Source organism: Neodiprion lecontei, chromosome 1 (assembly GCF_021901455.1).
Source record: "Neodiprion lecontei isolate iyNeoLeco1 chromosome 1, iyNeoLeco1.1, whole genome shotgun sequence".
Taxonomy (NCBI): Eukaryota; Metazoa; Arthropoda; class Insecta; order Hymenoptera; family Diprionidae; genus Neodiprion; species Neodiprion lecontei.
This window is the reverse complement of record NC_060260.1, coordinates 11,657,207-11,672,029: the sequence shown is the minus strand read 5'-3', so window position 1 is coordinate 11,672,029 and position 14,823 is coordinate 11,657,207. Positions and strand designations below refer to the sequence as shown.

Here is a 14,823-nt window from a genome sequence, read left to right as displayed (position 1 = left end):
TTATCACGGAAGAGTTCAACCGGAAAAATATTTCGGAAGAGTCCATAAACCTTTTGATTGCTTCCCTGTCTACTCCAACTTTACTGTGAAGCAGTACAGTAAACCGAATTCGCATCACGAAGATCTGCAAATCAGTGTCGAAGCACAATTTCACTTCGCGACGACCTTTGTAATAGAATTCAAGAGTATTCTATATCTGCCGCATTGCAGTATATATACATTTTTGTACCACCTGTACGTAGTTTCGTAGAATGCAAAGGATATTTCTTTTCAAGAAGAATAACCACCAAACTAGCACTGCACGACCGTATCTCGCGTAAAAAATTGATTAGATCTTTGGCTGAATCGGGCTGATTTCATGTTACGTTCAACAGTATTTCGTAAGTTCCTAATTCATTTACCAAGCATGAGGTCTTTCATAAACGACGTAACGCACTTAAGAGAGCGGGGGGTAGCGAAGCGTTACGATTTCTTGGGGAAGAGGGTCAGAGCCGTTGCGACGTAACGCTGCTCACTGCCTCTTTATCTTTTCCCAGAATTAATGATTTTTCAACTCAAATTTGGCACGGATTCGGTTATATTTTACCTGTATTATTTACTTAAATATACCCCGAATTCTACTGAAGCGGAAGCGGAAATCTATAATAATAGTTGTTAAGCCAATGTTACGTTGCCTTCTGGGAGAAGGAGGCGGGATATGCAACGCGTTATGCAATATTACAGAGGAGGAGGGTAGTGTCTAAAGCTGCTCAAAAATATCAATACGCAGTTTATGGTCGGCCCCGATACAACTTGTAAGCATTCAACAGGAAGCTGCAGTATCTTCATACATTTTAGCTGCAAATCATTCTTCAGTATTTTGTTTCGGTTTCGAATTTCACGTGAAATTGGACAACATCATGCGCAGTCCTCAAGATCATGTGGTACGCCTACCTTTACCGACCGAGCAAACCCACCCTTTTTCTTCCTATATAAATTTGGCCTCCAAACTTTCTAATTTTATTAATGACCCTTTTACACCTTCTTCAAAAGCATTTATTTCAGATTTATCGTCGCTGCAACGCTCAAATACGGTCCCTCTACAAAACGTAATACCTAAGGAATGAGATGAGCAGGGTATATATCCCTCAAGTGTGAAGTGTGACAATGAAATCGATTCTGCGCTTCACGCCGAGTCCACACGTCGTTCTGAGTCGGCGTGATACCGAAGACTGGACCATTAACATGAGGAACCAACTACCGTACCGTTCAAACAGATTGAGACCAAGATAAGAAGAGCAGCCGGACAAGGTTATTCCGTTAACGAGTGAAAGTTGAAGTTGGCCGCTCGCTCTGAGGTCGCTAGTGTCCGGCAAAAGTCCAGCTTATACGTTCATAAATACGAACTGCGCAGCTGCTCACGTTTTAACAAAGTCCGCGAAGAGCGCGCGCGCCGCCAATCCAGGGCGTCGCGAAGCCTTGGAGGCTTTTTCTAGGCCACAGTCGCTCATTCACAATTACGGATTTGGTCGACAGGCAACAGGTGCAAACCTACTGACGTTACTCAGCTACCCCAGTAACTTTTACTAGGCAGTGTTAAAGTTCTTTTTTGACCATCAACAACAGTAACAACACAAACAATGAGTGTCGATGACATATTGAGTTACAAACCCAACCCGGACGAGGATCTCTACGCTCTTTTGGGATGCGATGAGTCTGCGACGGTGAGTTTTCGTTATTATCCGTTGAATTTACCCATTAAATTTCTAATTAAATGTCCAATCATACTAGAACATTTTCTTAGCCAATAACTTCGAGTACGTGCGCTCTGTGAGGCCGAACGCTTTTCAACGCTATATTGACGTATAGCGTGAGCCGGAGCTCTGATCGACATCGTGATTATCGTTTTTTGCGGTTTAAATTGCGCAAAGTGTTCTTGTTCACAGCCGTAAGTTTACCACACGGATTTCACACGAATTGGAATGCTGCGTATCTATTCGATTTTAAACGCAAATGTTTTTACCGCACACTTGGCTGAATCATTAAATGACACATTGGCTTTGGCTGAATGATTTTACAATACGGTTTTTATTTATTGCCGAATGCCCGGTCTTGATATCGCAAATTGTGATGATATATTTGTTGCTAGACATGAGCAGTTTCCTTTTTCTTAACTCTAACATTCACTTCATTGGTATAGATACGTTCAAATGTGATGATTAATATTTTTCTCACGAAGTTTCAACATCGTTATTTTAATTCTATCGGAACCATTTGAACACACTGTGAACACAGATTTCTTTCTGTTTATTGTGATTTTATGATTTGTGGTGTCTCATCTCGTTTAAGCTGTCAAATATCAGCATGGCAACAACAATAAACTGCGGCACTTGAAGTAGCATTAAGTTTCTCTGTATATCTCGATTGTCTCCACATTGAATAAATCTAAACAATTAGCTTCTTTTTTATTCAGTCATCAGCTCACGACTTTCATTTTTTCATTTTCAAGAAAGACTCGACTTATGCGAATTTTGTTAATCGCTAACAAGCTTCATCCTGTTGTGATTATTGATGCTAACCAATATTCATTTGCAACTCAGTAATTTGCGCTAAAAATATGGTGTATTGATCAAGACAATAATTGGCAAGATGATCATGTTTTTTTTTTTTATTAGTCACGATTAAGAATCATGGTCTTAATTTTAAAGCCATCTGGCTACGTCGTCATTTTTTTGCGTTTGGGCATCCTAGCTCGAAACTGCGACTACGCAAGATTTATCGAACGGTCGTTTTGTCGTGCTGGTGCATATTGAACCAACCATTTTGCCTCAAAGATTCGTCGTTATATTATTTTATAATCGTTGCAACAATCCACAGGTTCGTTGTCGACTAGTTCTCGATTATTATGAACGTGGGAATAACTAATTGTCGCTTGACGTTGTAATTAATCCGAAGCTTATAACCTGGACACAAGCTTTCAATGCGGCTCGAATTCGATAAGCTTTTGAAGTTATAAAGCAATGAAATAATGTAAAAATATTAGTGAGGGCCTCGTTAACTGGATGGCAAAATTCTAGTCTGTGGCTCGTGTTAATTAATCTGTTCAACTGATGGAAGCTATTGAATATTTTAAAGAGTGATATAGTCGCAGTGTTTAATTCGATCAATATGAACGGCGTGACATATTCTGAATTTTGAAAATCCATAGAATCGAGAAGAAGTGATATTTTACACCATCAACTTAAGGTTCTTCAGCTTGGGCGATAAAAAACTGTAGTTGTCTTTCAACCCCAGCAACTTTTGTAACGCAGCCCTACTACGTTTCTATAAAGAGGTGTTTCTTGTAGGTTGAACAAATCACCGCCGAATACAAGGCACTTGCTCTTCAATATCATCCTGACAAAAACGAGGGGAACAAGGAGGCCGAAATAAAATTTCAGCAACTCAAGGTGACTGATCACTTCGTGTTATGTAAAAGATTTGATTATTAAGACTGAAAGTACACTTCCCGTTGGCGTTGAGACGTGACGCACATAATGTGTGTGGCATGAAAAAGAGATCACGGTGAATTTCAAGAAAACTGGTAATCTTTGCCTGTATGAACGTTGACAAATAGGAAAAATCCAGATTGAGTCACACTGTTATCATGTTGCAAACATTCAATGGCTTGAACAGTATATTTAAAAACCAGCAGTTGAAGCAATATTTTTGGCTTCCTGAAATTCTTTTATTAACTACAGTAAATAACAAATTGCACAAAGTTGTTTAATTTTCTCGACTTTCATCGATTAGGAATGATCAATGAACTGATGTGAATTTTATAAATCGAAATACGTTGTCAATCTTATTAGTTTTATAAAATGGTACAAAAAATATATTTTTCTAGCCAGAGTTAGAGCGTGATTTAATCTATATTTTCTCCATTTTTCAAGTCTGATTTGTTTACGAATGAATTGAATTTCCCGTTATCTGCAAAATGAAATGTAACAGAAAGTTAAAGACATACTTTTGATGATAATACGCTGCTTTTTCGAGATTCATTCGAAAACGTAGCTCATATGTCTGATACGTAAATTGTAGATGTGCATTAACAATATAATACTATTCTTGTCAATCTGATGAAACATTGTACTCAAATTGGGTCTTTGCATTCAAAAAATAAACATCATTTTTCAAATGTATCTAACGCAAACACAAAATAATTAGATAACATTTTATGGGGGACACTATATTATTTTAGTTTTAAACCAACTATTTTTTCTTCCATTTTCGTTTAATCGAACAAAGAAAAAATATTTTTCTGCTTAATACGTACACAAAATTATTGCATGCGAAGACCCAATTCAGCAGTACAACATATCTTCATTTATACTGTAACTGAATGTTTCATAAAAATGTTCCAAAATTTTTTAAGTCTTAGTATTCGAACTAGCCAGGCATGCTATTGGATTCATTTATGACTAATTTTGAAGATATCGAGAGAAGTCATTACGCGCACCGCGTTTGATATTATACTCCCGTAAAATACTGCGCCTAATTTTGAAGACGCATCTAAGGCATAAAACATGGAAATAATTCTGAAGAATACCCGTATGATCGTGGACTTACTTCCTGTTCCCACCCGAATGGAAATAATTTCTATACATCAAGCGTTTATAAAACGTACAGGAGTTCATTCTTGACTATAATTCACATACGTCGTAAATAAGAGAAGTTGAATTTTTAGAATGCCAAGGAAACTCTCTGCGATCCGGAGAAAAGGCTCAACTACGACAAATGGCGACACAGTGGAATTTCCGTCAGCTACAAACAGTGGCTGGGTATGAAGGAACACGTTCATCAAGTAAGTGTTTTACTCTATAGGAAATAAGACCGTCCAACGATTTTTTTCTTCCTTCTCCCTTTTTGTTCAATTGGTAATTGGAACGCTTAAAGGTTCCTGAGAGCTTTTCTGTTTGAACTCTTAAAAGCTTCCTATATTTTCATTTGAAAAACGAAATGAAGTAAGTGACATCGTTGTTTTTCTGAATCAGTCGATGCACTGGACTACTCCCAAAACCAAAGACCGAATGTTACCTGACGCAGCCGGTGGCTCACCTGGTCATGTCAGGGGTCAACCAGCCAATGCTCATCGTCGAGCCTCGGAGGGTGGCGCAAACATTCATTACGGTGCACGCCGTGACGTCAATTGGGATTCCCAGCCACCAAGTGAGGTGGTAAACAAGTTTCGCAACTACGAAATTTAAGAGACATTATTACATTCAAACACCGTCGACTCGAATTCTTGCAAAAATCAACTTGAACAGATTAATTTTCCTCAGAACCACTTTGTCTAGTTTGTAGGTAAATCAGAAATGAAACAAGATACTGAAAAAGATACCCTATGGATTAGGAATATTCTTGCCAGATTGTTCACGTGGATATGTGTCTATGTATACATAGTATAAAAATACCCTTCATCACTGTTACAACATTACACCGATCTAGAATCTATCTACAAGCTGCGCGCTATATACGTCAGCCATGTTGGATCTCTTCTTCATCCTTCCGAGGCTTTTACTAAACCTCATTGCTTATCGAACGATGATGGGTAATTTATGTGCCAATATTTTATTAGCCTAGAGCGAAGTAAGCCAGGGGCATTTCACGTCAAGTGAGCTACCTCCAGATCCCGATATCCTCGATTTTTCTTCCGTTTCAGGACATGTAAAAGTTCCCTAATTTAAAAGAAAAAAAATTTCGGGTCCCAGTTCCGAGGTTCTCGAGAGTCAAAATTCCATAGTTTACGAAATACGAGAATTTTCTATAGATATTAGCCCGGAATTCAAACATTGTATCGACAAGAGCAAAGTGATTGATGGAATCGACTTGAATCGAAGTTGCCGAAAAAAATTATTTCAATTTTTCCGAAAATATTTTGGTTGCCAAAAATTAATACGAAAGCAAAATACCGAAATTTTGTCAATTACATTATTCTGAACCGTCCAAAAAAAAATTTCTTCAACTTTAACGTATTTCTTTACACTCAACGCTTTTAACACTTAACACTCCAAGTGCAAAAATTCGATTGCCATTTGCCATGAAACAATGTTGCATTTTTTTTTTTTTTGTTTTTTTGTAGTAGTCTTTTAAACTGTGTCATGCTTTCAAATTTTCAAAAATTATTTTTTCAGTTTTCACACATTGTCTTGCCAGTGATAACATCTTTCCAGAGATAAAAAATATGATTTCTATTTGATATAAAATAATCTGCCTTTTTGTTTGTTTTCTTGATAGTAAGTGGAAATAGAGTTTCCTGACCTTAGTGAAGATGTTATTCGGGATGAAATAGCGTGTAGAATCCTTTTAGACTAGATACAGGGCGCCCTAAGTTATCGGTGTGCGTTTTTAAATATGTCTTATTGTTAAACTGGATTATAAGCGTACTTACCCAAGGATTTAGCAAAGGGTATCGCAAACAGGTCAAATAGAACTGAGCTGTTCAAGTTTAGGACATATTCTGTGTCCCGGTAAGCGGCTTTTTTACGTGTATATCTACCCGTTCATCCTGTTGAATCCACGGACCCGATGTATCTTAAGTTTAAAATTCCGCTCAGCTCCCTCGGAGTTACGAAACAAATCCGCCGGTGTAGCAATATTTGCTCCAGAATCTTTGTCGTTTCTAAATGCTTTTAGCTTAATCTTTACGATTTTTGTCATTTTTGCGTCGTTAAAAAGGACTTGATTCACCTATTTTTAACTTGCCCAACGTATTGCGAAGAAAAGTCCTTGCATATGCATATGCATACGTACTTATAAAACTCCTTGCTATTTGCTCGCACTTCCTTATTTTCGGATTCTATTTCAGTTGATTTACAGGGGATTTGTTCTTTTATCTGAGACTGTACATCCGTCATTTCACTCTTGATTCAAGAGAACATACAATTTGAAAAAAAAAACACAGTTGATAGAAAAAGAAATTCTATGAATTTGCTTTTTCACCTTAGGTTGGGTTCATCTTCAGGGGATTATTTCCACAGGTCAACAGCTAATTTAACTAAATGACAATAAGTGATTTACCCCTGAAGACGTGTGGTTGCGTTTTGAGAAAAACATTTTTTATTTTTTTTTTCTCAAGATGTATACGTCCCCTTAAGCTGCTGGAATGTAATTTGCCATTTAAATTATTCATATATACTTTATACCTCTACGGTTTACGTTCAGCAGAACAAAAACTTCTTTCAAATTATTTCATGGCAAATGAAAATCGAATTTGTCCATCTCGATGAAGACGCCGTTGAGCGTCAAACAATGTATAGAATCCGGAAAAAATATTTCAATATTTTTAAGTACGACGCAGTTGACGAAATTTTGATTTTCATCTTTCAAATTGATGTGCGTGCAACAAAATTCGTTACAATGGTCTTAATACAAATCCATCGAACACTTTATTTTTGATGATAAAATATTTCGATTCCGAGACGATATCGATAGAAAATTTTGGGGTTTCATAAACCGCCAAATTTTGACTCTGGAGATCCTCGAAACAGGGATGTGAAAATCTTTTTAAAAAAATCAGGGAACGTACTCTCAGATGATAAAAAAAAATCCAAAAAGGTTATTAACTAAATGGAAGTTATCGGGGTCTGGAAGTGGACCAGTTCACGTGGAATCCCCTAACACTGACTGGGTGACTGACATCGCTGCGAATGACCCATCGACGATAACATGTAATGTGTAATATCAATTTAAAAAGTGTGTCAACTTTAGTACCTACCAATAAATTCAATTCGAAAATGTTTAACGGTGTATCGAGCAGAAAAATCTGGCATTACCAGGTTTAACTGTGAATTTAAATTTTGACAAGTTGTATCTATTCGACCCGAAAATTATACGTCAACAAAATATTAACGGTCAGCGACCTGCATACGGATTAAAAGTGCGCTACTATAAACTCATTTAGCCAAAAAAATTTGGCTTTTCAATTAAAATCAACACCTCTAAGTTGTAGCTAAAACTTCGAGGCTTAAATCACGCGAAGTCGAAAACCGTCGCCACAATCCCTCGTAATAAACGTGAATCCGACCGACCTGAAACTTCTAAAAAGACTGTAAGCCGTTGCTGTATGATTTGCAAGTTTTCGTGAAATCGATACTTTGTAAACCGAGTATCTGGATTTGCGTAAACGTAACTTTTCGAGGCTTACACCTCAAAAACAGTCTTTCGATACGTGTGCAAAAAGGGAGTTGTGTCGAGTAAAACTGGCCCAAAGAAAACTATTTTCATAATTCCACTTCGATTGAATTTCCCAACATATCATATTCGTGAATAAAAAAATTATTATTGTAACTCAATTTACTTCTTCGTAAAATGTAAATCAAATTTTCTAATTTTTATGTAAATCATGAGCCGTGACTTCTTTAGGTGATCGTCACTAACAGCGTGAAATTTGAATATCGGTATCTACGGTACTATTCTTCAACGCTCTTGAATCGCACACGATTTCAATATCATTAGGATAATCCTTTGCGTCGCGTTAAACAATGCGAACTATTCTGTCCTGAAATAACCCTCATATATATTGAAATATTGTGTAAACTGTACGAAATATTTTGAGAGACGTAGATTAGATAGAGAATAAAATATGTACGTTGTATAGTCATCAAATAACTGTCGATCAATGTTGCCCCACCTCCGATATGAACCCTTCAGGAACGAGATATATATATATATATATATATAACAGAAACAAAACAATAACAAAAAGTACCATATCCCCGGGAGATTTGGGTCGTGTCGATTTAACGCGCGAATCATATAAATATCGAGAGAATTAGGAATGTAACAAGAATTACATAATTATTTATTCAATTAGGGGAATAATTTGTGTTCACATTCTTCCGTGCGAAAAAATTCCACATTATCCATTTCTCTGAGCATCTGCGATTTGTAATCGACAAGGACCAATTCCCACGTCCCGACAATCTTTATATATTAAATATTATATAGTGCGTATATATATATATGTACTGTATATAAAAAAGTATTATATATCAACATATCCGTAAATATTATATATTGTATAGAAGGTAGCGTATATTTTGTGAAAGAAATGGTCACAAGTTATACATTTATCTAATGACATATTTATTATATGATTTATAATTTATTACGGACGATGATTTCCGTTGGTGCAGTTCTACATTCCGTTTATTCCAGAAACGTGTGAGTGTGTTTATTTTATTTGTAAATTGTTAAGTTATATTTTACGCATTTACGTACAAATGAGATCACCGTGTACATTTTATAATATTATTGTATACTAACATATAAAATTGCTGTGTAAAAGAACGTGTAAAGATGTATATTATAAATATTTATGGTTTCCATCTGTGATCTCACTCGTTGGTGATATTTTAATTCAATGGTAACGATATATTATGCAATTGAAAATAATTCGGTCAACATTCTATATACCTATAGTACTTGTAGCCCCGACGTGCGCTAAAAAACTCTAATTATAACCGCAAGGATGCAAAGTTGTAGGCGCTTTTTTTACTACATTTACTTCAAGTATTGCATGCATAATGCATTCCACCCTAATGCACCCATTCTGTGACCCTGACGATTTCGGAACTTTTTATAGAATGATAGTTTTCACTACCAAAACTACGAAAAGATATTTTAGAGATTTTTCTGTATGCATGTATTTGTGAAAATTTGAACCATCTCAAGAACGTCGATTTTAAGACCAAAACTGAGCCTGTAATGTCAAAATGATCAGTTGTAGAATCTTTATTTGTGTATTATACTAATTTAATTTTAAAAAATTGTATGGGAAATGGGCGTAAAAAAAATTATAACCGATTTCGTCGAAACTATTCAGTTTATAAATTTGAATCCAGAAAAAAACCGATTGGTCATCACAATTCCGCTTGGGAATAGTATCATAATTGTTACTTCGTGAAGTTCATTCAAATTTTTTCAGAAATTATATTAATTTCGTTCTTTCAGATAGGGGGGTTAATCTTACAAAACGATAGGATTAAAAAACTTTTATACTTATTTCTTATTAGTTTTCTAAGTGAGAACCTACAGATGCAAAACAAAGAAAATACAAAATGGTCAGCGGCGTAGGCTGGGTAATCTGGAATGGAATGCCCTTTGTATTTTTCGAATGAAATGAAATGTCTATCATATGATAAACTAGCTACTCCAATACATTTGACAGACTCAGGCGCTCACATCGTCGGTACCGCAGGCACAAATTGTGAAACATTTTAGTTTGTAATAATATCTATAAGTATGAAAAAAAAAGAGAAAAGTGAATTTGAAATATTAGAAACGAAAGAAATACAGAAATTTATGTGACTACCTTGTGAGTGACGTTGACTAAAACGCTACATACGAGTGTGTTACTAATTGTCGTTACTTGATAAAATATTATGTACTATCATTTAATAAATGTGTTAATAAAATACAGTGACGTTAAGTGAATTATGTATACTATTTACACTTCTCTATGCCGCAAGTAAATTTAATCGTGGAAGTCAGGTGCGGTGTGTGCATTTTCATATCTTCACTACAAACCGTGTACGGAGGGAAAGAAATTCATCAACCAACAAAATAGATTTTTTTGGAGTCCGTTCAGTTCAATCTGGTATCCATTATTTGTATCAAATACAATGACGTCAATTCAACAATATCGATTTAGTTAGTCGGTCAAAATGATTTAGTCAGGCGAATACCTTGATTGAATAAAAGTCTTTCTTGTCGAAATCGAGTGAAGTATTGATTAGAGTGAAACTTTTGATGTGTTTCCGGAATTGAGTCAACTGAATGTCATTTCATTGGAAGTTTATGTATCGTTCTTCCAAGTACCATGTTCGATGATAGCAACAATTAGATACTTCAAACAAAATAAGTACATGAATCTAGCCAACAAAAAATTTTACAGAATATATTCATCGTAAATTTCAGTATATTAGAACTATAAACGGCCAATAGGCGGCGAACTTTTTCGCTACGGAAGTAGCTTCAGAGACAATTATAAAACCAGGTAGTTGGTTGGGAAGTCAGGTACAAATAACGTAACATAAATTTATCAACAGATCTACTACAACCGGAGAAAGCATAATACCAAGTTTTGAGTCATCGAAGTTGATATTGACTACAGATAAACAAAAACTATTGATACGTGTTCAATTTATACTTCTATACATATATACAACAATCAGTTTTATAGTTTTAAATATCTGGTGAATCCCGAAAAATTTTGAGCCAACCGAATGACAAATGATATCATTAGAAGAATTATGTTTTTGAATAACTTTAATATTCAATCTCAATGCAAAAGATTTTTGTAATAACAAATTCCATTACCTGTTTCAACCATTGAATTCTTGACTCGATAAAACATTTAATAAAACAGGCTTAATTTATTTTGATATAAAAATTTCGTATATTTGAAACAAAGCGATTACGATGCGTTGAATCAAATTCTTAGGCATTTCCATCACACATTTATTTGACACAAAATTCACATTATTGCTAGGAACTCGCGTCGTGTTATTTTGAATAAATTGATAGTCAGCATGATCATTCAAAGGCTTGATTAGGTTCACAAATATTTCGTCCGTCAATAGTATTTTGTCGAATTAAGTAAGTATTGTGTTCGCTGCATTTGACTGTAGCATCAAACCAATATCACTTGACTCAAATAATCATTCCCTTCCGTGTGGATATTAGCTTATTACATTCCACTCTTAATGTTACAAGACTTAAAACGGTGATCTTGAATTCCACGATCTACTACATCCCCTCCTATAGGTCCATCGTAATAGTATATTGTGTGATAAGGGACGGAAGTTGCGATCGCCAACTTTTGGCCCGAGTCACACACGATAGTTTTTATAAAAAATGAATGAAACGTGGTGGGGCCTTGCACGGTCGTGTTGCGGGACGCGAGTGGCCCATTTCTTCTCCCTAGGGACGAAAATGATCTCCCAAGGAGCAAAAATTATGCAATTGTGAACTGCGTATGCGCGAACCCATCTTTACAACATTGAGATGAAATTGGCTACTTCCGTCCCGCTAAACTGCTAAGCAAAGCCCCACTTTTCATGCACCTGAGATAAAAAAAAGTGATTTTACTCGTTACTTCCGTTTGGAATCAATAACTGACATGCAATTATTTGCAACGCCAATTCTTTTAGCTACCAGAATCTTGCCCGACGTTCGACTACAGATAGAGGAGACCGGTCTAAACGAGACACTTTTCAAATTTTCGTTGTCAGAATTGCTCTTGTCCAATGATAATAATTAGCTACAATCTTATCTCGAAGAGTAAATCTTCCACTACCAATGCCCATTGCTAGATCTTCTCAACTTTTGGTAGGTTAACCATACCATATTTATGTAATAATCAACTATTATGCCCCAATGTGCCCTGTATTCGGCGTTAGTTGGTGCGTTTATAACAAATCGATACCTACGGACAGAAACAGCTTATCTCATCAGTTAATCGTAAGTTAGAAACAGCTTATCTCATCATTTACGTTAGAAACGGCTTAAGTGGCAAATTTACACATTTTGAGATAAATAACTCAATATATTCCTTGCACTTTCCGCAACAGTTTTTGAAATTTTCAACTTCCGGAAATAAACGTTGATTGAATCAAAGCTAAGAAACCGACTAGTGTACCTGAGAATCGCAAGTTCGTCCTGTGATGAAAAATGGGCTGATAGCATAATTAGTTCAGAATTTGACGGTAGCTGATTAATTACTCAAATGTCATAACCACTGCTAAACACGGCTTGGATCAAAAGATACAACCAGTGCGCCAATTTACCTTTGCGCGAATTAGCCCCAGTCTCCCATATCCATAATATTGATCCTCATACTATTCATGTCTGTGCGTAAGCAATGACATGACGCAACCAGAATTCGCGCGGAGTTCCACCCTGATAGAAACCCTGAATGCATGATCAAGGGTTAATGGTAACAGACTTCAACCGCAGATATAGAGATGTTATCAATTTGATATTGCAGTATGTATATCCAATGTGTCCAATTAATGTTCCTGGAGATCTTTTTGTCACTTGCAAGAGTCTACGAAAGTCTAATCACGCATCGGATCGTAAGATCAGTTTTTGCAGAATGGAATATACGCGGGACGCTTGATACCAACATGACTATCCTGACCTTCACCATCTCCAACTTATTAATCGCCATTTCTCGAATAGTACAAACAATTATAAGAGTCATATCATTTAGAATATCATCTAAGTGTAACATCCCAAGAAAATCGAATTCTGAAAAATCACGTCTCATTGTAAGGAAGAAAAATCGTTTGCATTATCATTTTATAAATCTTGTCGTGTAAAACGTGTCCTAATTGATAATGAGTAAATTATTTCTAAGCATATGTTACTGATCGGATGAAAAGAGGTAAATTTAAGAATAGTCGTGTGGAGCACATCGTGCGAAAAATGTAGCTTCAACTGCACTTCAAAATTGTTTGCATTTGTTCTGACAACGACGTTTCTCCGTTGGCATGTGTTTTATGGACCATGAATTAATATGAGCCTATCGCTCGAGAATTCCATCGGAAGAAGCATGTTCCGATAAATTCGAAATATCTAATTTTAGTCGGTTCCGGTATTGCTTCAGTGGCACAAATTATATGGAACTGCTCACGTATTGTGTCGGTACTTGTGTGCCCAGACTTCGGAAACACGTGACTAGGGTTGACTGCCAGCTGGTCGTGATACTCGAAATAAACTCAATTATTAACTGACGCAGCTCTTGCAGAGACAAGCCAGATTATTTCAGCTACAAACTTGGAACCGCAAAGTCCTGCCACTCAAAGCCACCCAAATTACGTCCACGGATAACTTAACATGGAGGTAGGCACTTTGATATACAGGGTGGCCCTTTTAATCGCCCCAGGCTAATATTTCGAAAGCTTGAAGAGATACAAGGAAAAGATTGATACAAAACCTCGAGGGTGTCGAGGGGAAAAGATAATGCTGACACAAGTTGATTTTTGATTGCGCCACTTTTTAACAGACTTTTTGAGTACTTCGTGATTTTAAACAGGGAACACGTATTTTGACTATGACGCGATGACGGGCTGATGACCGCTTTGCTGGACAAATTAAAAACGTAAAAAAAATAAAATATTAATTGTTAAAAATTTTCAAAATTTTCGGGAAGTAGTGTACTTGGCCATTTTTTTCTGAGGCAAGGCATTAATCCCCAAAGTTTCATTCTTGGATATGTCTTCAAAATCCAGTATTACCCGATCATAATTGAAATATGTGTTCGCTACCTAAAATCACGAAGCACTCGAAAATCACAGAAGTGGTGCAATCCACAAACCAACGCACATCAGCATCATCTTCTCCGTTCGCAGCCTCTCAAGTTTTCTATCAAACTTTTTCTCGTACCACTTCTAGTTACCAGGATATTCGCCTGGAGCAATTGAAAAAGACCACCCTGTATGCAAAAAAGAGCGGGGAACCTCGCAAACACAATATTGTTACGAAGGGTGATTTCTTTATTTAGAAACCTCCGGCGCGTAATACTTGTTAACCATAAGGGTAACGATTTACCGAGTCGACGACAATCATGAACCTCTCTCTCTAACAAATGGCTGACGGTGTCAGGTTCAAATGTGATCGTTAATGACAATAAGCAATTTGGAAATTATTGAAAATGACAGTCTGTAACACACTCTATGGGTCACGATATGCTATGATGAAACACCTTTTCGCGGCTACGCCACAGCGTCGTTGAACTTATCCGTTACCCGAAATAACAATCTAGTCCTTTTTCCTTGTTTTTGGGCTTGAGTAACGTTT

The 14,823-nt window shown here is 36.4% G+C and overlaps 2 protein-coding genes across 5 annotated transcripts in view; one reads left to right on the top strand and one right to left on the bottom strand.

Moving 5' to 3' along the window:
• Window positions 1–14,823, bottom strand: part of LOC124293993 — a 73,202-nt gene that overhangs the window by 5,340 nt on the left and 53,039 nt on the right. The gene's annotated exons all lie outside the window — the stretch shown is intronic.
• On the top strand, window positions 1,235–10,455 carry LOC107224419 (J domain-containing protein). Of its 2 annotated transcripts, XM_015664457.2 has the most exons (4): window positions 1,406–1,703; window positions 3,327–3,428; window positions 4,706–4,822; window positions 5,013–10,455. In XM_015664457.2, the coding sequence occupies exons 1-4, from the start codon at window positions 1,620–1,622 to the stop codon at window positions 5,223–5,225; spliced, it is 516 nt and encodes a 171-aa protein (XP_015519943.1). In that variant the 5' UTR covers window positions 1,406–1,619; the 3' UTR covers window positions 5,226–10,455. The 2 variants fall into 2 exon arrangements, with proteins under 2 accessions (XP_046593231.1, XP_015519943.1); XM_046737275.1 differs by lacking the exon at window positions 3,327–3,428 and having other exon boundaries at window positions 1,235–1,703.